The sequence below is a fragment of the Salvelinus alpinus genome, chromosome 13 (genome assembly GCF_045679555.1).
Source record: "Salvelinus alpinus chromosome 13, SLU_Salpinus.1, whole genome shotgun sequence".
Classification (NCBI taxonomy): domain Eukaryota; kingdom Metazoa; phylum Chordata; class Actinopteri; order Salmoniformes; family Salmonidae; genus Salvelinus; species Salvelinus alpinus.
In genome coordinates this window covers 46,787,576-46,815,426 of record NC_092098.1, presented here as the reverse complement: position 1 = coordinate 46,815,426, position 27,851 = coordinate 46,787,576, and the positions used below count along the sequence as shown (strand labels likewise).

The 27,851-nt window shown below is 44.0% G+C and overlaps 1 protein-coding gene across 1 annotated transcript in view; it reads left to right on the top strand.

Annotated features, from left to right (window-relative positions):
• The first annotated feature begins 42 nt into the window (after positions 1 to 42).
• The window catches only part of LOC139537796 (neuronal vesicle trafficking-associated protein 2-like), a 43,128-nt gene continuing 15,319 nt past the window's right edge, over positions 43 to 27,851 (top strand). The window contains exons 1-3 of the mRNA XM_071339588.1: positions 43 to 306; positions 783 to 949; positions 7,526 to 7,642. Of these exons, the coding sequence (XP_071195689.1) occupies positions 821 to 949; positions 7,526 to 7,642 (246 nt within the window). The 5' untranslated portion in view covers positions 43 to 306; positions 783 to 820. The remainder of the gene's footprint in view (positions 307 to 782; positions 950 to 7,525; positions 7,643 to 27,851) is intronic.

Genomic DNA, 27,851 nt, shown 5'->3' with positions numbered 1-27,851 from the left:
AAATACATCTGAGTGAGGTTTATGGTTTTATTCAAATCGGCCAAAACAAATGTGGGATTTCATTCAAAAATCCACCTAGTGGTGCCGTTTGCAAGTATAAAGTGAGGAGGCAGTGTTTGGGTTTGGGGGCTGGGTTGCCTATGGAATCTGCTAGTCTCTGCCTACTTTCTCGCATCAGCACCACTAAGCTTTGATTGCGTTTTAGCCCGGTCTGCCTGCATCTGCGTTCCTTGCCTCGCGTCTTTGATATTAGCCTACAACACAGCAGACGAAGAAACGAAAAGGATTTATAAAAGTGTGTCCATCGTAAGTAGATGTTTTTATTTGACATATTCTGTTTTTGGACGCTAAAGACGAGGTAGTCTAGGCTAGGTTACTGCAGGTGTAGCCCCATGAACAGCCCGATAACATAGTATGTATTTTGATGCCTGCTCCATGGCGTTGGAATAGGTGATTTTCCACCTTTTTAAAATGTAGAATATATTAATTTTGATAAATTAGATGGGGGAAATGATATCTCAAGTTAGCCTGCACACCCACATATTTAATTTATCAAATCTTTTGAATAATTAAACGGGTTTTCATAGCGTCTTATTAGCCTGTTACAATATTTGATGTTATTATGAAGTTAAAGTTGAAATCCAATGTAGGTCATTTAAATGTTTAAATAAACTTGGTTGGATTAAATAACAAACGTATCGATTTGCATGGTCAGTAGATGTTTAATGTTTGATAAGTGACACATGAACAATGAACTAACATCGTTTTTGTTATATTTACAGCATCTGCTTGAGAAGTGCACTATTTTCTATTAGTAAAGATGGTTAAACTGGGGAGCAATCTAGAAGACAAAGGCGTTAAACCCGTCAGTGTGGAGGATGGCTTCCAAAACGTGCCGCTCATCACCCCTCTGGACGTCGGTAACCTCCAGTATGGAGCCCCAGACAAGGTAAAATGGACTGTCTGTCTGCTCTGCTCTCCTCTCCGACTCACTCCTTGATTTATTGCCATTGCCATTACGTAATTGAACAGAAATCCCATCTTTCTGTCATCTCAATTGCCCTCTTGCTTCCTTTGTTTAAAGCACCTATTAAAGAAGCAGGTGTATAACTGGCATGTACATCATCCATTCAAGGAAGCCAGCAAACATGTAATCTCTAATTTACTTTGACAAGGGGGGTTTATTTTTTTGGCCCAGCACTGACGACTTCTGCTGCTTATTACACAGAATGATGATGAATGAATCACTGAACTGAACGTGTTAATATGATTGATATGAGTAATGATATTTGTAATTGTTTAATAATGCATATAATTGAATCTTACTTTGAAGGGATTTTCAATCATAACAGCTGATCGGCTAGTGTTCTCCATATGAACACAGCAGTTCTTTCTTTCTTTCTTTCATAGGAGTGAAGGACAGGTCCTTTGTTGTGTTGTCACAAGGCATATCTGCCGATGTCATTTCATGCATGTTTTACTTCAGCAGGGAATGCTGATATTAATTTGACATTGAGGATGTAAAGAAATAACTGTCCTCTCCCTGTGATTTATTTGTCAGCTCCCAGCTGATCATGAGGCTGGCTCTTGGTTTATTTGATCGACAGCACAACAGAGCCCGTGGCCCCATGCAGGCCGAGCCCGTCACTCTATAGTAACCATTAGGAGAAGAACCGTGACACTTTTGCAGAGTGGTGCTTCAGCCCTCGTCTTGTATTCTGCTGAGGAAGGCACAATCTCTCAGTACACCTGCTAACTGGAGTAGCCTGTCACTCCACACAGACGTGCAGCATTACAAAAGAGACCTGTGTCATATTTCACTAGGGGTGCAGGGTCACAATAGCAGGTCCTGCCTCTCCTTCCACAACAGTGTTATAAAGGGAGACTCTGGGGAGACGGAGCATCCATTGGCCAGCATGGCACACAAACACAGACAGACAGAACAGCTTTATCTCTTTATCTGTCTGTCTATCCCATGCCCGCCCTAGGAGGAATTGGAGCACCATTCAGAATTGTCAATGCGTTGATTCATGCCTCTCAAGTGTCATATAAGATATACCATTCAGAGGGTCGGAATGGGTCAAGAGCAGTGCTATTGGACTGTGATTATGGGAACAGCTGCTTTAGAGAAAATGTCAAAATGGATAAGTACATAATTGCTGGTTGTTTGGAGATGGAGTTGTTGAAGTGGACTAGGTGCCATGCCAATATTTTTCCGAGGGTGGTTGGATAACTAGAAAAAATATGAAGGTTCTACTTTGCATACAGCCTTGGAAAATGCAGTTGAGTTATTTATTTTAATGGGAAATTATTGACATTTGAAACAATGCAGTGTAGGCTCATTTCATAATGTGTTTACAGTGGTCCTGTGTTTCCATGAACAGTGAAAATGACATGAAATGACATGACATGACATCAGAGGGTTTGAATAGTCTTTGTTGTCTCTATGAAGAGTGGACATCAATGTCTCTCAGATTCCCCTCAAAGCGCTGTCATTCTAGTATCTAGTTCGTCCCTGACAGAGATTGAGAGGTGGTCTAGGCAGGCTCTCAGAGCTCTGGAGGGCAGTGGTGTGTGTAGACTAGACACAGTGTAGTCTTGTTGGGCTACAGATGATGCATAGCTGTGGGTACAGTTCACATTCTGCTGCATTCCCAAGATTCCATGTTCACCGTCTGGTTAAAAACCTCCCCAGCCTGAGGTGATGTTACCATGTTTTCTCAGAGATTCTTGGCTGTATGTTATATGGAAATAATGTATTTTTATGGGGTGGATCAGCTTTAACATTGCAGATAGATTGCAGCTTCTATCAATGTAATTGTCTGCATAATTTGCAATCCACCATATATATTTTGTTTATAAATATAGATATTATTTTTAATATATTTGATATATTTTCCTTTATTATTTCCCCTAACCCTACCACCCCTCCCCTAATTGGAGTAAACTAATGGACAACAACACTTAGGCTTCTACTTCCAGTTCATACATACTAAATAACAGTGGAGGCTGCTGCGGGGAGGACGGCTCATAATAATGACTTGCTGGAACGGAGCGAATGGAATGGCATCAACCATATGGAAACCATGTGTTTGATGTATTTGATACCATTCCACCAATTCCGCTCCAGCCATTACCACGAGCCCGTTCTCCCCAATTAAGATGCCACCAACTTCCTGTGCTATATACATTTTATGGACGCAGTATATTATACATTAGTTATCTTTTATTTGTTTTTAGTCCCACCCTTCAGCTCCCCTCAACCCCTCCCATCTATCTCTGATCATTTTATTTCTATTTGCCATATATTGTTCAACATTGTGAAACATTCTGTGATGTTTCACAAAAGTTCAGAACCTTTCTATTCTCATAGTTTCTACAGATTGTAAATTAAAGATACACATTTTAGGTAAGAAATGTAGGTAAAAAATTATATTATTGATCAATTGACTATGACTTTTCACATCGCCCAGCAGTGCTATCTGCAGAGTTAGCTCCAGGTAAATGTTGCAATTCTTCAGCCATTGCTGAACCTGTGACCAAAAACAAGCTACATATGGACAATAACAAAAAAGAAAATCACATGACTCTGTCTTTTCGCAGCAAAATGTCACTGTTTATCAGGTGAATATAAAACAATGACTGAAATAGATGGAAGAGAAAGTCAACCATGGCACCCTCTCTGGACATTATTACAGAGAGGCCAAGAGGTCTGAAGGGTATTTACACATTGTACCTTCAAACATAACTCTAAACACTGTGGGGTAGAGTCTATTCTGTCATCCTGTGTTGGAGGAGTTGCCAGGGAGCTACAGCTGTTGTTATCCCTCTTTGTCTAACCAGGGCTGGACAGGACTACACAGGGCTAGACAGGGCTGGACAGGACTACACAGGACTACACAGGGCTGGACAGGACTACACAGGGCTAAACAGGGCTGGACAGGACTACACAGGGCTAGACAGGGCTGGACAGGACTACACAGGGCTAGACAGAGCTAGACAGGGCTGGACAGGACTACACAGGGCTACACAGGGCTGGACAGGACTACACAGGGCTAGACAGGGCTGGACAGGACTACACAGAGCTACACAGGGCTGGACAGGACTACACAGGGCTAGACAGGGCTGGACAGGACTACACAGAGCTAGACAGGGCTGGACAGGACTACACAGGGCTAAACAGGGCTGGACAGGACTACACAGGGCTAGACAGGGCTGGACAGGACTACACAGAGCTACACAGGGCTGGACAGGACTACACAGGGCTAGACAGGGCTGGACAGGACTACACAGGGCTAGACAGGGCTGGACAGGACTACACAGGGCTGGACAGGGCTGGACAGGACTACACAGGGCTGGACAGGGCTACACAGAGCTAGACAGGGCTGGACAGGACTACACAGGGCTAGACAGGGCTGGACAGGACTACACAGAGCTACACAGGGCTGGACAGGACTACACAGAGCTACACAGGGCTGGACAGGGCTACACAGGGCTAGACAGGGCTGGACAGGACTACACAGGGCTACACAGGGCTGGACAGGGCTACACAGGGCTAGACAGGGCTGGACAGGGCTACACAGGGCTACACAGGGCTGGACAGGGTTACACAGGGCTAGACAGGGCTGGACAGGGCTACACAGGGTTACACAGGGCTGGACAGGGCTACACAGGGTTACACAGGGCTGGACAGGGCTACACAGGGCTACACAGGGCTGGACAGGACTACACAGGGCTACACAGGGCTGGACAGGACTACACAGGGCTAGACAGGGCTGGATAGGACTACACAGAGCTACACAGGGTTACACAGGGCTGGACAGGGCTACACAGGGTTACACATGGCTGGACAGGACTACACAGGGCTACACAGGGCTGGACAGGACTACACAGGGCTAGACAGGGCTGGACAGGACTACACAGAGCTACACAGGGCTGGACAGGACTACACAGGGCTAGACAGGGCTGGACAGGACTACACAGGGCTAGACAGGGCTGGACAGGACTACACAGAGCTACACAGGGCTGGACAGGACTACACAGGGCTAGACAGGGCTGGACAGGACTACACAGAGCTAGACAGGGCTGGACAGGACTACACAGGGCTAGACAGGGCTGGACAGGACTACACAGAGCTACACAGGGCTGGACAGGACTACACAGAGCTACACAGGGCTGGACAGGGCTACACAGGGCTAGACAGGGCTGGACAGGACTACACAGGGCTACACAGGGCTGGACAGGGCTACACAGGGCTAGACAGGGCTGGACAGGGCTACACATGGCTACACAGGGCTGGACAGGGCTACACAGGGCTAGACAGGGCTGGACAGGGCTACACAGGGTTACACAGGGCTGGACAGGGCTACACAGGGCTGGACAGTGCTACACAGGGCTAGACAGGGGAACAAACAGGCCAGGGAAACAGAATTCTCTGTGGGTCAGTGCTGAGAGGAATTAGACCTGATCCCATCTGGACAGCCGGTGACGGGCCTGCAGGCCGCAGGGTCTCCAATATCTTGATTGGGTGGGAAACCAGCAGAGTAACTGAGCTGTGGAGTGTAATGAAGGGTGGTACATGTAGCACTTTGAATCAATCGTTTTCATAAGAATTCAGGCCCCAGGCCAAGCCTTTGATTGCACTTCTTTGAGAACAAGCTGCTGTTTTACAGGGTGAGTTGGATGACCCATCACTTGGCTCAAACATCTAAGAGCTTGTTGGTTATTGGATGAGGGATGCCATGTTGTGACTGTACAAGTGAGTCGTCTAATACTCACCCTGGAGTTTCCTCTCAGAATAACTGCAGTGTTTCTTAGAAAAGTGTACACACCAAAGCATAAATGAGAATCTAGCAGAATATGTAAAGACAATATTTGGGGGCTTTTTTTTTGTTATCTTGCTAGTCTTATTATCTTGGTAGGTTTATTATTTTGAGTTTCTTTGAAGTTTCACCTCCTTATTCCTTGTAGCAGTGATGCAGTCATTGATGTGCATTATTCAGACAGGAAGTCATTGGATACGTCCCAAATGGTAGCCCATTCCCTATTTGGTGCACTACTTTGACTAGGACCCTATTGCTAAAAGTAGTGCACTAAATAGGGAATAGGGTGCCATTTGGGACTTATCCATAATGACATAAAATGGGATCCTGTTCTAGGATTAGACAACGATCTTTCTGTGATCTTATTATCAGCCTTTTGATGAAGGTAAATTATAATGCAAATACAGTCCGTTTGATTATCTGACTCAGTGGAGCTCCTAGGATGACCTACTGTACCCGGGGAACTGCATGTCCTCACCCAAGGGTAGCCTACATATTGCTTTTTCCCCATGAATGAGAAATGAAATGGCAGTGGTAATGATAACAGTGTCTCTAAAAAAGACAGAGAAGCATGGGGTGCAGACAGCCTGGTATTTCAGGGGGGAAATAAAATGTCAACATGATGGGGGAAGAAGTTAGAGAGGCTGTAATTGCAGAGTTCAGGGCAAGTAGCTGAGTCTCTTGGAGACTTCAGGACAATATAATGCCGTTAATTCCAGGTTGTGCTGTGGAGAGAGGAGGTACCAACGGTTTGTGGAAGGTGCAATTATTTTGGAAATGTATTACTTGATCCTATTATTGGAAGCGCTAGCACCATTCAGTTCCTGTAATTTGTCAAGTTAGAGAGGTCCAGGGGAAGAGTGTCTGCAGATAGATATCTGAGAGGAACAGTATAGTCACAGTGGCCTGTAGCAGTGATAAGGAACCAGCAGTACAGTCACAGTGGCCTGTAGCAGTGATAAGGAACCAGCAGTACAGTCACAGTGGCCTGTAGCAGTGATGAGGAACCAGCAGTACAATGTCCTCAATTCATCAGTCATTTACTGCAGAGTATACTTTCTGACGAAATCTTCAATGTGACTTTCATACAAGCAGCACAATGATGCTCACGTGGATTTTTTTTACATTTTTTAATTTAACCTTTATTTGACTAGGCAAGTCAGTTAAGAAGGTTGTGATACAGCCCGGGATCGAACCAGGGTCTGTAGTGACGCCTCTAGCAGTGAGATGCAGTGCCTTAAACCGCTGCGCCACTCGGGAGCACTCAGGATGTAATCACGTGCACATTTTTATCTCTCTCTCCCCCTCTGTGTTTTGACTGCTATTCTGAGCCAATTTCAGTGAAGAATGGCAGAGTGACATTACTGGGACAGGCCTCTGCTTACCCAACTCTCTGTTCCTCTACATCGTGTTAAAAGAGAGGGGATTGGTTCTGATTGGGGTGCATCATACAGGCCAGTGCCTAAAATAGCCAACCCCTGACAGTTGCTTGGCAGAGACAGAGACAGAGGTTAGAGTTTTTATGTTTCTCTCTCTGCCCTTGAATAGATAACACGGTGATGACATAACACGGTGATGACATAAGAGTAAGACTGTGCGGTATGATGGCTCTGTCTAACTGAAGTCCAGCTAACCCCTAAGGGAATTGTTTTTTTGCTGTGTCACTGTAACTGACTGTGTTTTGTCCTCTCCTTTCTCTGTAGGTGGTGGTGAAGACACGGACTGAGTACCAGACGGACCAGAAGAAATCCAAGATGAAGGTGCCCAAGGTGGAGGAGTTTACCATCAGCTTCACTGACGGAGTGTCAGAGAGACTCAAGGTACTCTGAAAGTTAATTTCTTAATTCACTGAGACAGACCAACTCTTCCCTCAGCGCTAAGATGCTACTTTGCGACGTTGCTGCCTGCTAGCGTTGTTCATATTAGAATTCCACTCCTTTAAGCACATATAGTGTTCCTGAGGAGTTATCTTTGGGAATGCATCAACTTCACGGATGCAGATGTAAGTTCCTTAGGAGCTGTACAGGGAACACAATGGTAATTGGGTTGTCATGGTAGCCAGATCTCATGCATCATGAGAATCTCTGTAATACTTAAGCTAGCAAGCTGAACGTCCGTGTGAATATAACAGTGTGTGATCCCCAGTACCTGAGGACATACTGGATGTTTCTTCTGGATTTATTACACATTATTAACATACAGAGTAGATACCCAGGTTGAAATTGAAATGGACCTGAAGTTTCTTATAGAGCAGCTCTGTCACTAACAGTGAGAGGAGACCCAGACCATAGAGTGAAATGGATTGACCTCATCCATAGTTAACTCACGCTCTGCTTTCATTAGCCTCAATAGCAGTGGTCATTGTTCCCTCGACACATCAAATCAATGGGCTGCAATTTCTTATACAGTCCTGAGAGTGAGGGCTAGGGCTGGGAATTGCCAGGGACCTCACAATATGATATTATCAATAGACGTAGGTGCCCATACAATATGTATTGCAATTCCCAGGATTCTATAGGTATTGTGATTCGATGCTGTGATTTTGTTGAGATTTGATGTTACACACATATTCACCATATGTTCCGTGTGGCTCAATTGGTAGAGCAATGGTGTTTGCAACACCAGGCTTGTGAGTTTGATTCCCATGGGGGACAAGTATGAAAATGTATTGCTCTCACTACTGTAAGTCACTCTGGATAAGAGCATCAGCTAAATGTAATATTGTCACTATATGTCTTCTGCAGAAAGAGAAGAGAGAAAAGGAGTTTTGGTCAGTCATGGATATAAAAGTATTTAAAACATTTTGGTTCACTATTTTAAAAAGAAGATGGAGAACAAGCTATAAGATGAAAAATACCAGAGTTTTGGTGCCGGTACAGCCAACTAGCGCTATCTAACGCTACCTAGCAAAAAACACAATATCTTCAGAAATAATATTGCGATATGTAACTGTAACGATTCCCCCCCCCCCCATCACTTGTTTAGTGCTATTACCACTTTAGGTGCTGTTGAATTTTGATAGAAGAGAGGGTTCTGCAGAGTGTTTGACTATAATTATTGTGAGATGGAGTCTGGCAGTGAGGAAGGAGAGCAGAGAGAGGGGAAGTTTGGCTTTAAAGGTCATTTGAGGAGCCGGCAGAGGAAGAGAGAGACAATGAAATATTCAACACAAACAGAGGCTGTGAAGCTTGTCTGAGTGGGGTTGTGACTGACTGAGAGGAGGATCTCTTCTGCCTTGCTTCCTTTGTGGCAGAGTGGAGAGGCTTGATCGACCATGCCTGGCATTCCCTCCCACAGCTGGGAGATGAGATGGAGGTATTTGACCTGGAGACAAGGAGGGCCTTCTCTTGCAGACTGCACGGCGCAATGCGCTATCACCTTCTGTTTGGTGGAGGGGAATTCAAATGAGAGACTTTCTTTTAACTCAGTCTGATTTGTGTGCCGTAGGATCTTTTTGGGGGGCTGGCTGCCTTGCGTGACTGATTGAGCTGAATGAGCAGTGGTGTATTCTGACTATCCTCCCAGCCTAGCGCTGACTGGGGAGAAAGAGACGGATCTGTGTAGGAAGCTCACACATCGTCTCTCCATAGCAGATTGTGTTGATGGATGAAGCGCTCAGAGTATATATGCCTCACCTCCCTGCGATTGCTCCCAGTTGAGTTGAGCACGGCCAAATTCCCCATAGTTACTTTATCCGGGAAAAAGGGGGAGGGACGTCTTCCTTCATTAAACACAAAACAAAAGAAGACTGAGGTCTCTTGGTATCTGATGCAGCAAAGCGTAACATATTAACATATCATGTCGAAATAAAAGGGGGCATTAGGAGGACTCAATTAAAGTGGGGAGGGGGGTGGAGGGACGGGTTTCAAGCTGTCTGCTGGGGCTCGGACGGCAGGTTGTGGCTGGCTCTCTCATTCTCTGCAAGCAGGGAGGCAGGATGTTTGACCACACACTGCATGCCAAGTGGCTCACACAGCATGCCAAGTAGCTCACACAGCATGCCAAGTGGCTCACACAGCATGCCAAGTGGCTCACACAGCATGCCAAGTGGCTCACACAGCATGCCAAGTGGCTCACACAGCATGCCAAGTAGCTCACACAGCATGCCAAGTGGCTCACACAGCATGCCAAGTGGCTCACACAGCATGCCAAGTAGCTCACACAGCATGTAGTAGTAGTAGTAGTAGTAGTAGTAGCAGTAGTAGTAGTAGTGGTAACCTAGTAGTAGTAGTAGTAGTAGTAGTAGTAGTAGTAGTAGCAGTAGTAGCAGTAGTAGTAGTAGTAGTAGTAGTAGTAGCAGTAGCAGTAGTAGTAGTAGTGGTAGCCTAGTAGTAGTAGTAGTAGCAGTAGTAGTAGCATTAGTAGTAGTAGTAGTAGTAGTAGTAGTAGTAGTAGTAGTAGTAGTAGTAGCAGTAGTAGTAGTAGTGGTAGCCTAGTAGTAGTAGTAGTAGTAGTAGTAGTAGCAGTAGTAGTAGTAGTAGTAGTAGTAGTAGTAGTAGTAGTAGTAGTAGTAGTAGTAGTAGCAGTAGTAGTAGTAGTGGTAGCCTAGTAGTAGTAGTAGTAGTAGTAGTAGTAGTAGTAGTAGTAGTAGTAGTAGTAGTAATAGTAATAGTAGTAGTAGTAGTAGTAGTAGCAGTAGCAGCAGCAGTAGTAGCCACGTCCAGTGTCCTGCCCACACCATATAGCGAGAGAGCCTTTCATCCAAAGCAATTATCATATAATTATCTTAACTTACTTAGTTTTTTTCTGTTGGGGAAAAAAAGGCCTGTCGCAAGCAACACAAGCAACGCCTCACTCCACTGAAGGAGAAGTTGGAGATGATTGATGTTCTAAGTACATATGTGACCTAAACAGTTGTTTCAGTTGGATGAGTAATGCTGCCATACAGAATGTTCAGAGTGTATGGTTATTATGTGCTAGTCATTTATGAGTTCAGAAATATGCACACACACACACACACGCACGTGCACATACACACACACACAAACACATGCTCACACGCACACACATGCTCATACGAACACACACACGCTCACACACACACAAAGGAAAATTGGTTTACCTGTAACAATAGCTTATAAATACTCCATTTAAACGGGAATCAATTCTCAATTGCGATACGGTTCTAGAAACATAAAGCCCTTTACTTTCATATACATCAAAATAATCGCAAACTTTTCAGACAGCACGTTTCAGAGACAGCGCGTTTCAGTGACAGCACGTTTCAGAGACAGCGCGTTTCAGAGATAGCACGTTTCAGTGACAGCACGTTTCAGAGACAGCACGTTTCAGAGACAGCACGTTTCAGTGACAGCACGTTTCAGTGACAGCACGTTTCAGTGACAGCACGTTTCAGAGACAGCACGTTTCAGTGACAGCACGTTTCAGAGACAGCATGTTTCAGTGACAGCACATTTCAGTGACAGCACGTTTCAGAGACAGCATGTTTCAGTGACAGCACGTTTCAGTGACAGCACGTTTCAGTGACAGCACGTTTCAGAGACAGCATGTTTCAGTGACAGCATGTTTCAGTGACAGCACGTTTCAGTGACAGCACGTTTCAGAGACAGCATGTTTCAGTGACAGCACGTTTCAGTGACAGCACGTTTCAGAGACAGCACGTTTCAGAGACAGCACGTTTCAGAGACAGCATGTTTCAAAGACAGCACATTTCAGAGACAGCACGTTTCAGAGACAGCACGTTTCAGTGACAACATGTTTCAGAGACAGCACGTTTCAGTGACAGCACATTTCAGTGACAGCAAGTTTCTGGAAGACTTCTTCTGTTACACACAGGTGTTCGGAGCATGCTAGATAGCTAATTAGTATAGGTGGTCCCTCCATCTGCAGTCTGTCTTCTGTAAACACGCGCTGTAACATGGAGATGTGGCCATGTGGGAACACTAACCCTAACACTATTAAAGGTGTGTATCCATTTCTCGCTGATATGAAAGGTAAGGTCCTTATGCTTAACGCCTTTGTCAAATGACAATGACTCTTATGTGTAATGTAATGAAATGGAACTGAGAGTCATGAACAATGGCTAACTCTACCTGTGTGCACATGAGTATAGAGAAAATAAAATGAAAGAGCAGGGAGCTGAGCTGAGACGGCTCTCTCTCTCTGTCAAGGGACTCAGCAGAATGAGAATGAAGGGCAGGTGCTGGCTGGGTGTCTCCACATATCCAAAACATTGCCTGTGAGCATCAGAGGTGAACCAGTTGCATACACACCCCGAGCAGGACATTCATCAGCATTTCTCAATGGACAAATTTACTCCATTGAGTCAAAAAAACTTCTGATTCCAGGAGGACCATGAGCTGTTGCTATCAATAAGGTGTCTGATTCATCATTTTCACCTCGAATAGAAGTAGAGGGACTTTTGTCAGAGGTTGCTTGTTGTGAGTGCTGAGGGAACGTTATGCACTTGGCCAGATGATTCTGCATCTTTGTTGCATTCTTCACATAAGATTTGGCACAGTATTTGCAAATGTGCATAGCTTTTCCTTCTACATTAGCTGCAGTGAAATGTCTCCACACATCAGATAGTGCCCGTGGCATTTTCCTGTAAAGAGTTTTCTTTTTTTTTGAAAAAATAAATAAATACAATTCCATGTACAGATAAATAGTTAAGCAATTAGATTAAACAACTCCTTTGTAAGATATATGTTTTAATATGAAACATGTATGGAAACAGGTGAATTAACACTCCTCAGTTAGCAGGCTCAAGCAAGCTAAAACCCACATGGTAGCAAAAACTAACTAGCAGAAATTGTTAACCAGTTAGAAATGATTTAAACACACTTTGCTGTAGGGTACTATTTACTAGTTAGCAAAAAATCATGAATGTCATATAAAATATATTCACCTCACCCAGTATTGTAATCAAAACTTACCAGAACGCATGTAGTACTTGGCTCAGACAGTGTAGTAGTGTGGGAGCAATAGCATCTCATTAGTGTGCAAGATCTTGAGAATCAGCTGTACATGTGATGGAAGAGTGCACTGCACATGTGATGGAAGAATCCACTGTGTGTGCAGAGGGTTGCAATTCCATTGAATTGGGGATAGTTTAACCAAAATATGCCACAAGACCTAGAATTGCCTTATGTGTATCCCACAAAAAAGGCTCAATGTTATAAGCTAACTTTTTTGATGAATTTCAGCAAAATTCCCCAAATTCCAGGGCTTAACTTCCCGTGGAAAATGTCTGGAAAAATTCTGGAAATTTACCGGAAAGTTTCCAACCCTTTGCATCCCTAATAGAGAGTAGAGAGTAGTAGACAGTATAGAGTAAACGAGAGTATAGAGTAGTAGAGAGTAAACGAGAGTATAGAGTAGTAGAGAGTATATATTATAGAGTAGTAGAGAGTCGAGAGTAGAGAGTATAGAGTAGTAGGTAGTAGAGAGGAGTAGGGAGTATTAGAGAGTATATAGTAGTAGATAGTATAGAGTAGTAGAGTTTAGAGTAGTAGAGAGTATATAGTAGTAGAGATAGTAGAGAGTAGAGAGTAGTAGAGAGTATATAGTAGTAGAGATAGTAGAGAGTATAGAGTAGAGAGTAGTATAGAGTATAGAGTAGTAGAGAGTAGTAGAGTTTAGAGTAGTAGAGAGTATATAGTAGTAGAGATAGTAGAGAGTATAGAGTAGAGAGTAGTAGAGAGTATAGAGTAGTAGGTAGTAGAGAGTAGTAGAGAGTATATAGTAGTAGAGAGTAGAGAGTGTAGAGTAGAAGAGAGTATAGAGTAGTAGAGAGTATATAGTAGTAGAGAGTAGAGAGTGTAGAGTAGAAGAGAGTATAGAGTAGTAGAGAGTAGAAGAGAGTAGTAGAGAGTAGAAGAGAGTATGGAGTAGTAGAGAGTATAGAGTAGCAGAGAGTAGAGAGTAGTAGAGAGTAGCAGAGAGTATAGAGTAGCAGAGAGTATAGAGTAGTAGAGAGTAGCAGAGAGTATAGAGTAGGAGTGAGTATAGAGTAGTAGAGAGTAGAAGAGAGTATGGAGTAGTAGAGAGTAGAAGAGAGTAGTAGAGAGTAGAAGAGTGTATGGAGTAGTAGAGCGTATAGAGTAGCTGCAGGTATAGAGTAGTAGAGTTTAGAGTAGTAGAGAGTATAGAGTAGTAGAGTTTAGAGTAGTAGAGAGTATAGAGTAGTAGAGAGTTTAGAGTAGTCGAGAGAAGAGAGTAGTAGAGAGTAGAGAGTAATAGAGAGTAGTAGAGAGTAGTAGAGAGTAGACAGTAGTATAGAGTAGTAGAGAGTAGAGAGTAGTAGAGAGTAGAGAGTAGAGAGTAGTAGAGAGTAGAGAGTAGTAGAGAGTAGTATAGAGTAGTATAGTGTAGTAGAGAGTATAGAGTAGTAGAGAGTAGAGAGTAGTAGAGCGTAGAGAGTAGTAGAGAGTATAGAGTAGTAGAGAGTAGAGCGTAGTATAGAGTATAGAGTAGAGGAGAGTAGAGGAGTATAGAGTAGTATAGAGTATAGAGTAGTAGAGAGTAGTGGAGTATAGAGTAGTAGAGAGTAGAGAGTAGTAGAGTATAGATTAGTAGAGAGTATATAGTAGTAGAGAGTAGTAGAGGGGAAATAGAGAGTAGTAGAGCGTGTAGAGTATGGAGTAGTAGAGGGTAGTATAGCGTATAGAGTAGAGAGTAGTAGAGAGTAGAGAGTGTAGAGTAGTGGAGAGTGAGAGGAGTTTTTACTAGAGAGGAGTAGAGAGTAGATAGTAGTAGAGCGTAGAGAGTAGTAGAGAGGAGTATATAATAGATAGTAGTAGAGAGGAGTAAAGAGTAGTAGAGAGGAGTAAAGAGTAGTAGAGAGGAGTAGAGAGGAGTAGAGAGTAGAGAGGAGTAGAGAATAGATAGTAGTAGAGAGGAGTAAAGAGTAGTAGAGAGGAGTAAAGAGTAGTAGAGAGGAGTAGAGAGTAGAGAGGAGTAGAGAGTATATATTAGTAGAGAGTAGAGAGTAGTAGAGAGTAGAGAGTAGTAGAGAGGAGTAGAGAATAGATAGTAGTAGAGAAGAGTAAAGAGTAGTAGAGAGGAGTTGAGAATAGGTAGTAGTAGAGAGGAGTAAAGAGTAGTAGAGAGGAGTAGAGAGTATATATTAGTAGAGAGTAGAGAGTAGTAGAGAGTAGAGAGTAGTAGAGAGTAGAGAGTAGAGAGTAGTAGAGAGTAGAGAGTAGTAGAGAGTAGAGAGTAGAGAGTAGTAGAGAGTAGAGGGTAGTAGAGAGTAGTAGAGAGTAGTAGAGAGTTGTAGAGAGTATATATTAGTAGAGAGTAGTAGAGAGTAGAGAGTAGTAGAGAGTAGAGAGTAGTAGAGAGGAGTAGAGAGTAGAGAGTAGTAGAGAGTAGAGAGTAGTAGAGAGTAGAGAGTAGTAGAGAGGAGTAGAGAGTAGAGAGTAGAGAGTAGTAGAGAGTAGAGAGTAGTAGAGAGGAGTAGAGAGTATAGAGTAGGGATACAATGTGAAGCAGTGCATTTGTTAAAATCTCTATGTTAAGAGACAACCCATTTTCCAGTTTGTGAGGCATCACATTGATTTACATGGCTTCTCTGTGGAACTGTACATTTGTAAATATGTTAAAACTATCATTTCTAGACTCGATTTCCACCTAGAGGCTTTACTCCCCGGCTCTGTCACACAACTGAGGCAAGTCAATGGCCAGTATGGATCAGCCTGTTCTGTGACAGTTAGTCCTCCAGTCAGGAGCTAGGTTGTGGCCTGAGGCCAGCAGCAATCCTCCTCCTGACTATAATTAATTACCAGACTCTCATCTGTCACTTGCGCCATCCGCGTTTCTAAAGTGCCAGTAAATACAAACTCACTCACTCACTCACTCACTCATTCACTCATTCACTCACTCACTCACTCACTCACTCACTCACTCACTCACTCACTCACTCACTCACTCACTCACTCACTCACTCACTCACTCACTCACTCACTCACTCACTCACTCACTCACTCACCTTGGAGCCATAGAAACACTGCCAGGTCCTAGTGCTAGGCAATTAGAGACGCCTCCCTGGTGAACGCTGGCCATTGATTGGTTGGATTAATCAGCCATGTTGTTCCTGGGCAGCCCTGACCCCCCCAGCCCAGTTAGCCAGTGATGCTGACTGACTGCCTGACTGCCTGCCTGTCAGTGCTACGATGATCGATGGCTTCCAGTTATTCCGATTACAGCTGGGTCCTCCTCCACCCTCTCTGGGATAGAGAATCTATCAACATGGCATCGCATGGGGAGGTTCAACTTTGAATGGTTAGGAGGCATTGCATGATAGCTAAGATTGAACATGTGAAGATACTGTTACAATTAATTAGTTTACCCACTACCCCTCCACATGTACAGACAGATACACGCAATGGGTTATGTGGGCTACAGATGGGAAATACTATATGTTCATTTATTACTGCTATTCACTGTTCCATTGGACCAAAAGGAACAACAAAAGACGGTTGGTAGTTTGTGCCAAAGGAGTAATTTATTGTTGTGATTTGTCATTTCAAAAAGGACAGCATATTCAAGCTGCCGCGGGGGCCAAGGGTTTTTGTGTGAGCAATGCAGGAGATCATTTATAGCAGCAGCTGGCTTTTCCTCTGTTCGAACAGGGATTAACTCTCAGCTGCCTCCAATACCGCACAATTATTACATCTGGTTACAGAGCTCATGTTAAATCCTCAACTTTCTCCCTAATGATGTGTTCTGTATAATGTTTCAGGAAAAGTTCAATTATTCGCCAATTTACTTTCTGTAATCTGGTTTTCGAGAGTAACAGGCTTACTACACCACTCGCGTCGCGTGCACGAGCGTTGCAAAATACATTTAGAAATCTATATTATTCAATTATTGTACCCACACTGCTCGCGCACACCAACGAGCGTCTGCGTTGCCAAGGGGTAAAATAGAAGTCAGTTCTATGTGTGACGCGGATCGCGCTGCAAGTCCCGCCTCTCCCATCTCCTCATTGATTTATAGAAACAGGTACCCACATGCCATCTCCTCATTGGTTATACCCATGTGGGTGACTGAAAGACGAATGAAGTCAGTGGCGGTAAGGCACGTAATTTATGAAAGTTTCCAATTGCAATATAAAGTCCAGAGAAAAAAAGGCCTGGAAGGAGGAGAGATGACTAGAAACGATTCGGTTGACCGTTTTATGTGTGGATTAATTGTCGGAGTCGAGGAACTTGTGCATTTCAGGTAAAATAACAACTCAATGTTTATATCCCAGGACAAATTAGCTAGCAACAGCAAGCTATCTAAATGGGACAAATTAGCTAGCAAGTGCAAGCTAGCTAGCTAAATTGCCATAAATGTTTAATGCTTTTCAACCTGTCCCCAAATTAATGTATTTGGTTAGAGTTTGTTTTGATATTTTAACCTGCGTGTTGTGATCACGTTTGGTGTGGGGGGACAAAATACATTTATGCACGATGGCGTACGATGGTGCACGCACGCAGCTGGTTTGGGTTCCGTGTAACACTCCCCGCAGAAATGATTTGATCATTTGATTTGTGGGGATGTGGAAATAGGGACACGCTGTCATTGAGGAGGTAGCATAAGGATATGTTATTGTAATTCAGGCTGAAGTGTCCCAGTCCTTGTTTCTGGTTTGTGTGGATCTGACACTTTCCATGAGCACTTTATATGTTGTGAAGTCATGATGACAGTGGGATTCTAATTGACTGCTGTGTTCTGTCAGAACCCTCTCCTCCATCTCTGGCCCGGTGAGCTTGGGGAGCAATTTGTTTCTATGTGTCTGTCTGTTTCTTTCCTTCTCTCTCTCTCTCTCTCTCTCTCTCTCTCTCTCTCTCTCTCTCTCTCTCTCTCTCTCTCTCTCTCTCTCTCTCTCTCTCTCTCTCTCTCTCTCTCTCTCTCTCTCTCTCTCTCTCTCTCTGCCTATAGCTATCTCTGTTTCTCTCTCTTTCTCGTCTCCCCAATTATCTCTCTGTGCATGGTCTCTCTCTCTCGCTCTCTGGCTCTCTGTCTCTCTCTCTCGCTCTCTGTCTGTCTCTCTCTCGCTCTCTGTCTGTCTCTCTCTCGCTCTCTGTTTCTGTCTGTCTCTCTCTCGCTCTCTGTTTCTGTCTGTCTCTCTCTCGCTCTCTGTTTCTGTCTGTCTCTCTCTCGCTCTCTGTTTCTGTCTGTCTCTCTCTCGCTCTCTGTTTCTGTCTGTCTCTCTCTCTCGCTCTCTGTTTCTGTCTGTCTCTCTCTCTCGCTCTCTGTTTCTGTCTGTCTCTCTCTCGCTCTCTGTTTCTGTCTGTCTCTCTCTGTTTCTGTCTGTCTGTCTGTCTGTCTGTCTGTCTGTCTGTCTGTCTGTCTGTCTGTCTGTCTGTCTGTCTGTTTCTTTCCTTCTCTCTCTCTCTCTCTCTCTCTCTCTCTCTCTCTCTCTCTCTCTCTCTCTCTCTCTCTCTCTCTCTCTCTCTCTCTCTCTCTCTCTGCCTATAGCTATCTCTGTTTCTCTCTCTTTCTCGTCTCCCCAATTATCTCTCTGTGCATGGTCTCTCTCTCTCGCTCTCTGGCTCTCTGTCTCTCTCTCTCGCTCTCTGTCTGTCTCTCTCTCGCTCTCTGTTTCTGTCTGTCTCTCTCTCGCTCTCTGTTTCTGTCTGTCTCTCTCTCGCTCTCTGTTTCTGTCTGTCTCTCTCTCGCTCTCTGTTTCTGTCTGTCTCTCTCTCGCTCTCTGTTTCTGTCTGTCTCTCTCTCGCTCTCTGTTTCTGTCTGTCTCTCTCTCTCGCTCTCTGTTTCTGTCTGTCTCTCTCTCTCGCTCTCTGTTTCTGTCTGTCTCTCTCTCTCGCTCTCTGTTTCTGTCTGTCTCTCTCTCGCTCTCTGTTTCTGTCTGTCTCTCTCTTTCGCTCTCTGTCTCTCTCTGTTTCTGTCTGTCTGTCTGTCTGTCTGTCTGTCTGTCTCTCTCTCTCTCTCTCTCTCTCTCTCTCTCTCTCTCTCTCTCTCTCTCTCTCTCTCTCTCTCTCTCTCTCTCTCTCTCTCTCTCTCTCTCTCTCTCTCTCTCTCTCTCTCTCTCTCTCTCTCTCTCTCATACATCATTATATTTCGGCCAGGCAGGCAGGGCCCACAGAGGGCCCCCTTCATCTCCTCATCAAGCTGCTCCGAACTCTCCACATCCAGCAGCACCTAGCTTCACATAATAAGGTGTGATAGTGAGGCGCTGGAGACGGACTGACAGGAAGATATTAATGAGCGTGTCTGAGGGATGTTAACAGGAGTGTTTAGTTGTTCTTTACCAAGCCTGGGGGGTGTTGTCGGGTAAATTTCCTCCAAGCCCGAGATCAACACCCCTGCATTAATATCATATCTTCTCTTCTCCTAAACAATTTTATCCAAAATGCAGGTCATTAGAAAAATTCAATGATTCTTGTTTGCATATCCTCGTTAGTGGTGTGTTTACTTAGAACAGGTAGAAGGTAGAAGTCAGGATCACTTAATAACCAACACACTATCACAACCTATTGTGAAAGTAGACACAAATTACACAATTATCGTTCTTCATAATGCATTTATGTACATTACACGGATTCCAATTTGTTGTGGCTAACGTTAGCTAGATTAGTTAGTTGGCTAACGTTAGCTAGGCTAAGGGTTAAGGTTAGGGTTAGAGGTTAAGGTTCGGTTTAGGGATTAGGGCTAGGGGTTAAGGTTGGGTTAGAGTTAGGTAACATGCTAACTAAGTAGTTAAGGGTTAAGGTTAGGGTTAGCTAACATGCTAACTGAGTAGTTAAAAAGTAGTAAGTTGTTGCAAAGTTGATAATTAGCTAAAATGCTAAAGTTGTCTGTGACATAATTTGACCATGCAACATTTGGGTTGCTAGACGGTTGCGTTATACAATCTTACCGACCAACCCGACCAACCTCCCTCCTATCGTTTCTGTCTTAAGTAACCTACTGTCTTTATCTGTGATTAAAATGCACTTTATACAAAATTGTGTACTACACACAAAAAAATAATATTTTTCATGTGCCGGTCATGAATTCCCAATAAGCTATTCATGTTTATTTCAAAATAATCTGTGATATTGGTTAGCAATAACAGGATTGTGTATAACAAATGCCATCGCTCGGTGTGAGATAGTGCCATGCTATCAGTTAAGAACAAATTCTTATTTACAATGACGGTCCTCGTCTCTGTGCGTGCGTGGATTCATAGAACGTCACTAAGTCTTTCAAGTGTTATCCCTAATAAAAATCTAGATTGTCTAAGTTTCTAAGTGTGAACCTGTCTTCATTAGACGTGCCAGTGTGTTCTTTTCAAACCCTTGAAGTGCTACCTCCTGAGAGACCTGCCCCAATTGGGCTCATTAACATAATGAGAAATGAACTCATACTGAAGATGACACTGCTTCCCTTCTCTAATGGATAAGTCAAATCAAATCAAAGTTTATTTGCCACGTGCGCCGAATACAACAGTGAAATGCTTACTTACAGGCCCTAACCAACAGTGCAATTTTTAAGTAAAAAATAGGTATTAGGTGAACAATAGATAAGTAAGGAAATAAAAAACCAACAGTAAAAAGACAGTGAATAATAACAGTAGCGAGGCAATATACAGTAGCGAAGCTATAACAGTAGCGAGGCTATAACAGTAGCGAAGCTATAACAGTAGCGAGGCTATAACAGTAGCGAGGCTATAACAGTAGCGAGGCTATAACAGTAGCGAGGCTATAACAGTAGCGAGGCAATATACAGTAGTGAGGCTATAACATTAGTGAAGCTATAACAGTAGCGAGGCTATAACAGTAGCGAAGCTATAACAGTAGCGAGGCTATAACAGTAGTGAAGCTATAACAGTAGCGAGGCTATAACAGTAGTGAGGCTATAACAGTAGCGAGGCTATAACAGTAGCGAAGCTATAACAGTAGAGAGGCTATAACAGTAGCGAAGCTATAACAGTAGCGAGGCAATATACAGTAGCGAAGCTATAACAGTAGCGAGGCTATAACAGTAGTGAAGCTATAACAGTAGCGAGGCAATATACAGTAGCGAAGCTATAACAGTAGCGAGGCAATATACAGTAGCGAGGCAATATACAGTAGTGAAGCTATAACAGTAGCGAGGCAATATACAGTAGCGAAGCTATAACAGTAGCGAGGCTATAACAGTAGTGAAGCTATAACAGTAGAGAGGCTATAACAGTAGCGAAGCTATAACAGTAGCGAGGCAATATACAGTAGCGAAGCTATAACAGTAGCGAGGCTATAACAGTAGTGAAGCTATAACAGTAGCGAGGCAATATACAGTAGCGAAGCTATAACAGTAGCGAGGCAATATACAGTAGCGAGGCAATATACAGTAGTGAAGCTATAACAGTAGCGAGGCAATATACAGTAGCGAAGCTATAACAGTAGCGAGGCTATAACAGTAGTGAAGCTATAACAGTAGAGAGGCTATAACAGTAGCGAAGCTATAACAGTAGCGAGGCAATATACAGTAGCGAAGCTATAACAGTAGCGAGGCTATAACAGTAGTGAAGCTATAACAGTAGCGAGGCAATATACAGTAGCGAAGCTATAACAGTAGCGAGGCAATATACAGTAGCGAGGCAATATACAGTAGTGAAGCTATAACAGTAGCGAGGCAATATACAGTAGCGAAGCTATAACAGTAGCGAGGCTATAACAGTAGTGAAGCTATAACAGTAGCGAGGCAATATACAGTAGTGAAGCTATATACAGTAGCGAGGCAATATACAGTAGTGAAGCTATAACAGTAGCGAGGCAATATACAGTAGTGAAGCTATAACAGTAGCGAGGCTATAACAGTAGTGAAGCTATAACAGTAGCGAGGCAATATACAGTAGCGAGGCAATATACAGTAGCGAGGCTATAACAGTAGTGAAGCTATAACAGTAGCGAGGCAATATACAGTAGTGAAGCTATAACAGTAGCGAGGCTATAACAGTAGCGAGGCTATAACAGTAGTGAAGCTATATACAGTAGCGAGGCAATATACAGTAGCGAGGCAATATACAGTAGTGAAGCTATAACAGTAGCGAGGCAATATACAGTAGTGAAGCTATAACAGTAGCGAGGCTATAACAGTAGCGAGGCAATATACAGTAGCGAGGCAATATACAGTAGCGAGGCTATAACAGTAGTGAAGCTATAACAGTAGCGAGGCAATATACAGTAGTGAGGCAATATACAGTAGCGAGGCTATAACAGTAGTGAAGCTATAACAGTAGCGAGGCAATATACAGTAGTGAAGCTATAACAGTAGCGAGGCAATATACAGTAGTGAAGCTATAACAGTAGCGAGGCTATAACAGTAGCGAGGCTATAACAGTAGTGAAGCTATATACAGTAGCGAGGCAATATACAGTAGCGAGGCAATATACAGTAGTGAAGCTATAACAGTAGCGAGGAAATATACAGTAGTGAAGCTATAACAGTAGTGAAGCTATAACAGTAGTGAAGCTATAACAGTAGCGAGGCAATATACAGTAGTGAAGCTATAACAGTAGCGAGGCAATATACAGTAGTGAGGCTATATACAGTAGCGAGGCAATATACAGTAGTGAAGCTATATACAGTAGCGAGGCAATATACAGTAGTGAAGCTATATACAGTAGCGAGGCAATATACAGTAGTGAAGCTATAACAGTAGCGAGGCTATAACAGTAGCGAGGCAATATACAGTAGCGAGGCTATAACAGTAGCGAGGCTATAACAGTAGCGAGGCAATATACAGTAGCGAGGCTATAACAGTAGCGAGGCTATAACAGTAGCGAGGCTATAACAGTAGCGAGGCTATATACAGTAGCGAGGCTATAACAGTAGCGAGGCTATAACAGTAGCGAGGCAATATACAGTAGCGAGGCTATAACAGTAGCGAGGCTATATACAGACACCGGTTAGTCGGGCTAATTGAGGTAGTATGTACATGTACAGTAGGTATGGTTAAAGTGACGATGCATATATGATAAACAGAGAGTAGCAGCAGCGTAAAAGTGGGGGTAGTGGGTGGCGGGACACAATGCAGATAGTCCAGGTAGCCAATGTGCAGGGGCACCGGTTAGTCGCGCTAATTGAGGTAGCATGTACATGAATGTATAGTTTAAGTGACTATGCATATATGATAGAGAGCAGCAGCGTAACAGAGGGGTTGGGAGAGTGGCTGGGACAATGCAAATAGTCCAGGTAGCCATTTGATTACCTGTTCAGGATTCTTATGGCTTGGGGGTAAAAGCTGTTGAGAAGCCTTTTGGTCCTAGACTTGGCGCGCCGGTACCACTTGCCATGCGGTGGTAGAGAAAACAGTCCATGACTGGGGTGGGTAGGATCTTTGACAATTTTTAGGGCCTTCCTCTGACACCACCTGGTGTAGAGGTCCTGGATGGCAGGCAGCTTAGCCTCAGTGATGTACTGGGCCATACGCACTACCCTCTGTAGTGCCTTGCGGTCGGAGGCCAAGCAGTTGCCGTACCAGGCAGTGATGCAACCAGTCAGGATGCTCTCGATGTTGCAGCTGTAGAACCTTTTGAGGATCTGAGGACCCATGCCAAATCATTTTAGTTTCCTGAGGGGGAATAGGCTTTGTCGTGCCCTCTTTACGACTTTCTTGGTGTGTTTGGACCATTCTAGTTTGTTGGTGATGTGGACATCAAGGAACTTGAAGCTCTCAACCTGCTCCTCTACAGCCCCGTCGATGAGAATGGGGACGTGCTCGGTCCTCCTTTTCATATAATCCACAATCATCTCCTTAGTCTTGATACGTTGAGGGATAAGTTGTTATTCCGGCACCACCCGGCCAGGTCTCTGACCTCCTCCCTATAGGCTGTCTCGTCGTTGTCGGTGATCAGGCCTACCACTGTTGTGTCGTATGCAAACTTAATGATGGTGTTGGAGTCGTACCTGGCCACGCAGTCGTGGGTGAACAGGGAGTACAGGAGGGGACTGAGCACGCACCCCTGAGGGGCTCCAGTGTTGAGGATCAGCGTGGCAGATGTGTTGCTACCTACCCTCACCACCTGGGAGCAGCCCGTCAGGAAGTCCAGGATCCAGTTGCGGAGGGAGGCATTTAGTCCCAGGATCCTTAGCTTAGTGATGAGCTTTGAGGGTACTATAATGTTGAATACTGAGCTGTAGTCAATGAATAGCATTCTCGCGTAGGTGTTCCTTTTGTTCAGGTGGGAAAGGGTAGTGTGGAGTGCAATAGAGATTGCATCATCCGTAGATCTGTTTGGGCGGTATGCAAATTGAAGTGGGTCTAGGATTTCTGGCATAATGGTGTTGACGTGAGCCATTACCAGCCTTTCAAAGCACTTCATGGCTACGGACGTGAGTGCTAAGGGTCTGTAGTCATTTAGGCAAGTTGCCTTAGTGTTCTTGGGCACAGGGACTATGGTGGTCTGCTTGAAACAAATTGGTATTACAGACTCAATCAGGGACATGTTGAAAATGTCAGTGAAAACACCTGCCAGTTGGTCAGCACATGCCCGGAGCACACTTCCTGGTAGTCCGTCTGGCCCCGCGGCCTTGTGAATGTTGACCTGTTTAAAAGTCTTACTCATGTCGGCTACGGAGAGCGTGATCACACAGTCATCCGGAACAGCTGATAGTCTCATGCATGCCTCAGTGTTGCTTGCCTCGAAGCGAGCATAGAAGTGATTTGGCTCGTCTGGGAGGCTCATGTCACTGGACAGCTCGCGGCTGTGCTTCCCTTTGTAGTCTGTAATACTTTGCAAGCCCTGCCACATAAGACGAGCGTCGGAGCCGGTGTAGTACGATCTTAGCCCTGTATTGGCGCTTTGCCTGTTTGATGGTTCCTTGGAGGGCATAGCAGGATTTCTTATAAGCTTGCGGAATAGAGTCCCGCACCTTGAAAGCGGCAGCTCTACACTTTAGCTCAGTGCGAATGTTGCCTGTAATCCATGGCTTTTGGTTGGGGTACAGTGGGGAGAACAAGTATTTGATACACTGCCGATTTTGAAGGTTTTCCTACTTACAAAGCATGTAGAGGTCTGTAATTTTTATCATAGGTACACTTCAACTGTGAGAGACGGAATCTAAAACAAAAATCCAAAAAATCACATTGTATGATTTTTAAGTAATTAATTTGCATTTTATTGCATGACATAAGTATTTGATCACCTACCAACCAGTAAGAATTCCGGCTCTCACAGACCTGTTAGTTTTTCTTTAAGAAGCCCTCCTGTTCTCCACTCATTACCTGTATTAACTGCACCTGTTTGAACTTGTTACCTGTATAAAAGACACCTGTACACACACTCAATCAAACAGACTCCAATCTCTCCACAATGGCCAAGACCAGAGAGCTGTGTAAGGACATCAGGGATAAAATTGTAGACCTGCACAAGGCTGGGATGGGCTACAGGACAATAGGCAAGCAGCTTGGTGAGAAGGCAACAACTGTTGGCGCAATTATTAGAAAATGGAAGAAGTTGAAGATGACGGTCAACCACCCTCGGTCTGGGGCTCCATGCAAGATCTCACCTCGTGGGGCATCAATGATCATGAGAAAGGTGAGGGATCAGCCCATAACTACACTGCAGGACCTGGTCAATGACCTGAAGAGAGCTGGGACCACAGTCTCAAAGAAAACCATTAGTAACACACTACACCGTCATGGATTGAAATCCTGCAGCGCATGCAAGGTCCCCCTGCTCAAGCCAGCGCATTTCTAGGCCCGTCTGAAGTTTGCCAATGACCATCTGGATGATCCAGAGGAGGAATGGGAGAAGGTCATGTGGTCTGATGAGACAAAAATAGAGCTTTTTGGTCTAAACTCCACTCGCCGTGTTTGGAGGAAGAAGAAGGTTGAGTACAACCCCAAGAACACCCTCCCAACCGTGAAGCATGGAGGTGGAAACATCATTCTTTGGGGATGCTTTTCTGCAAAGGGGACAGGACGACTGCATCATATTGAGGGGAGGATGGATGGGGCCATGTATCGCGAGATCTTGGCTAAAAACCTCCTTCCCTCAGTAAGAGCATTGAAGATGGGTCGTGGCTGGATCTTCCAGCATGACAACGACCCGAAACACACAGCCAGGGCAACTAAGGAGTGGCTCCGTAAGAAGCATCTCAAGGTCCTGGAGTGGCCTAGCCAGTCTCCAGACCTGAACCCAATAGAAAATCTTTGGAGGGAGCTGAAAGTCCGTATTGCCCAGCGACAGCCCCGAAACCTGAAGGATCTGGAGAAGGTCTGTATGGAGGAGTGGGCCAAAATCCCTGCTGCAGTGTGTGCAAACCTGGTCAATAACTACAGGAAACGTATGATCTTTGTAATTGCAAACAAAGGTTTCTGTACCAAATATTAAGTTCTGCTTTTCTGATGTATCAAATACTTATGTCATGCAATAAAATGCAAATTAATTACTTAAAAATCATACAATGTGATTTTCTGGATTTTTGTTTTAGATTCCGTCTCTCACAGTTGAAGTGTACCTATGATAAAAATTACAGACCTCTACATGCTTTGTAAGTTGGAAAACCTGCAAAATCGGCAGTGTATCAAATACTTGTTCTCCCCACTGTATGTACGTACAGTCACTGTGGGGACGACGTCCTCGATGCACTTATTGATGAAGGCAGTGACTGATGTGGTGTACTCCTCAATGCAATCGGAAGAATCCCGGAACATGTTCCAGTCTGTGATAGCAAAACAGTTCGGTAGTTTAGCATCTGATTCATCTGACCACGTTTTTATAGACCGAGTCACTGGTGCTTCCTGCTTTAATTTTAGCTTGTAAGCAGGAATCAGGAGGATAGAATTGTGGTCAGATTTACCAAATGGAGGGCGAGGGAGAGCTTTGTACGCGTCTCTGTGTGTGGCGTAAAGGTGATCTTAAATTATTTTCCATCTGGTTGCGCATTTAACATGTTGATAGAAATGAGGTAAAACTGATTTGCATTAAAGTCTCCGGCCACTAGGAGTGCCGCCTCTGAGTGAGTGGTTTCCTGTCTCAACAGGAGAGAGTCTGTTTTGAGCTGTCTGTTCATCTCAACAGGAGAGAGTCTGTTTGTGGTTGTTCCATTTTTGTAATGTTTATGTATGTACTGTATGTACATTGAACAGAAATATAAACGCAACCTGCAAAGTGTTGGTCCCATGTTTCATGAGCTGAAATTAAAGATCCCAGAAATGTTCCAGCAACTTTGCACAGCCATTGAAGAGGAGTGGGACAACATTCCACAGGCCACAATCAACAGCCTGATCAACTCTATGCGAAGGAGATGTGTTTTGCAGCATGGGGAAAATGGTGGTCACACCAGATACTGACTGTTTTTCTGATCCAAGCCCCTACTTATTTTATAAAGGTACACTATATGACCAAAGGTATGTGGACAGCTGCTCATAGTACATCTCTTTCCAAAATCTTGGGCATTAATATGGAGTTGGTCCCCCCTTTGCTGCTATAACAGCCTCCATTCTTCTGGGAAGGCTTTCCACTAGATGTTGGAACATTGCATTTTATTTATTTATTTTTTATTTAACCTTTATTTAACCAGGTAGGCAAATTGAGAACACGTTCTCATTTACAATTGCGACCTGGCCAAGATAAAGCAAAGCAGTTCGACACATACAACAACACATAGTTACACATGGAGTAAAACAAACATATAGTCAATAATACAGTGAAAGAAAATAAGTCTATATACAATGTGAGCAAGTGAGGTGAGATAAGGGAGGTGAAGGCAAACAAATATATGTATAAATAAATAAAAATATAAAAAGGCCATGGAGGCGAAGTGAGTACAACACAGCAAGTAAAATAAAAACTAAAAAACACTGGAATGGTTGGTTTGCAGTGGAAGAAAGTGCAAAGTAGAGACAGAAATAATGGGGTGCAAAGGAGCAAAATAAATTAATAAATAATACAGTAGGTAAAGAGGTAGTTGTTTGGGCTAAATTGTAGATGGGTTATGTACAGGTGCAGTAATCTATGAGCTGCTCTGACAGCTGGAGCTTAAAGCTAGTGAGGGAGATAGGTGTTTCCAGTTTCAGAGATTTTTGTAGTTCGTTCCAGTCATTGGCAGCTGAGAACTGGAAGGAGAGGCGTCCAAAGGAAGA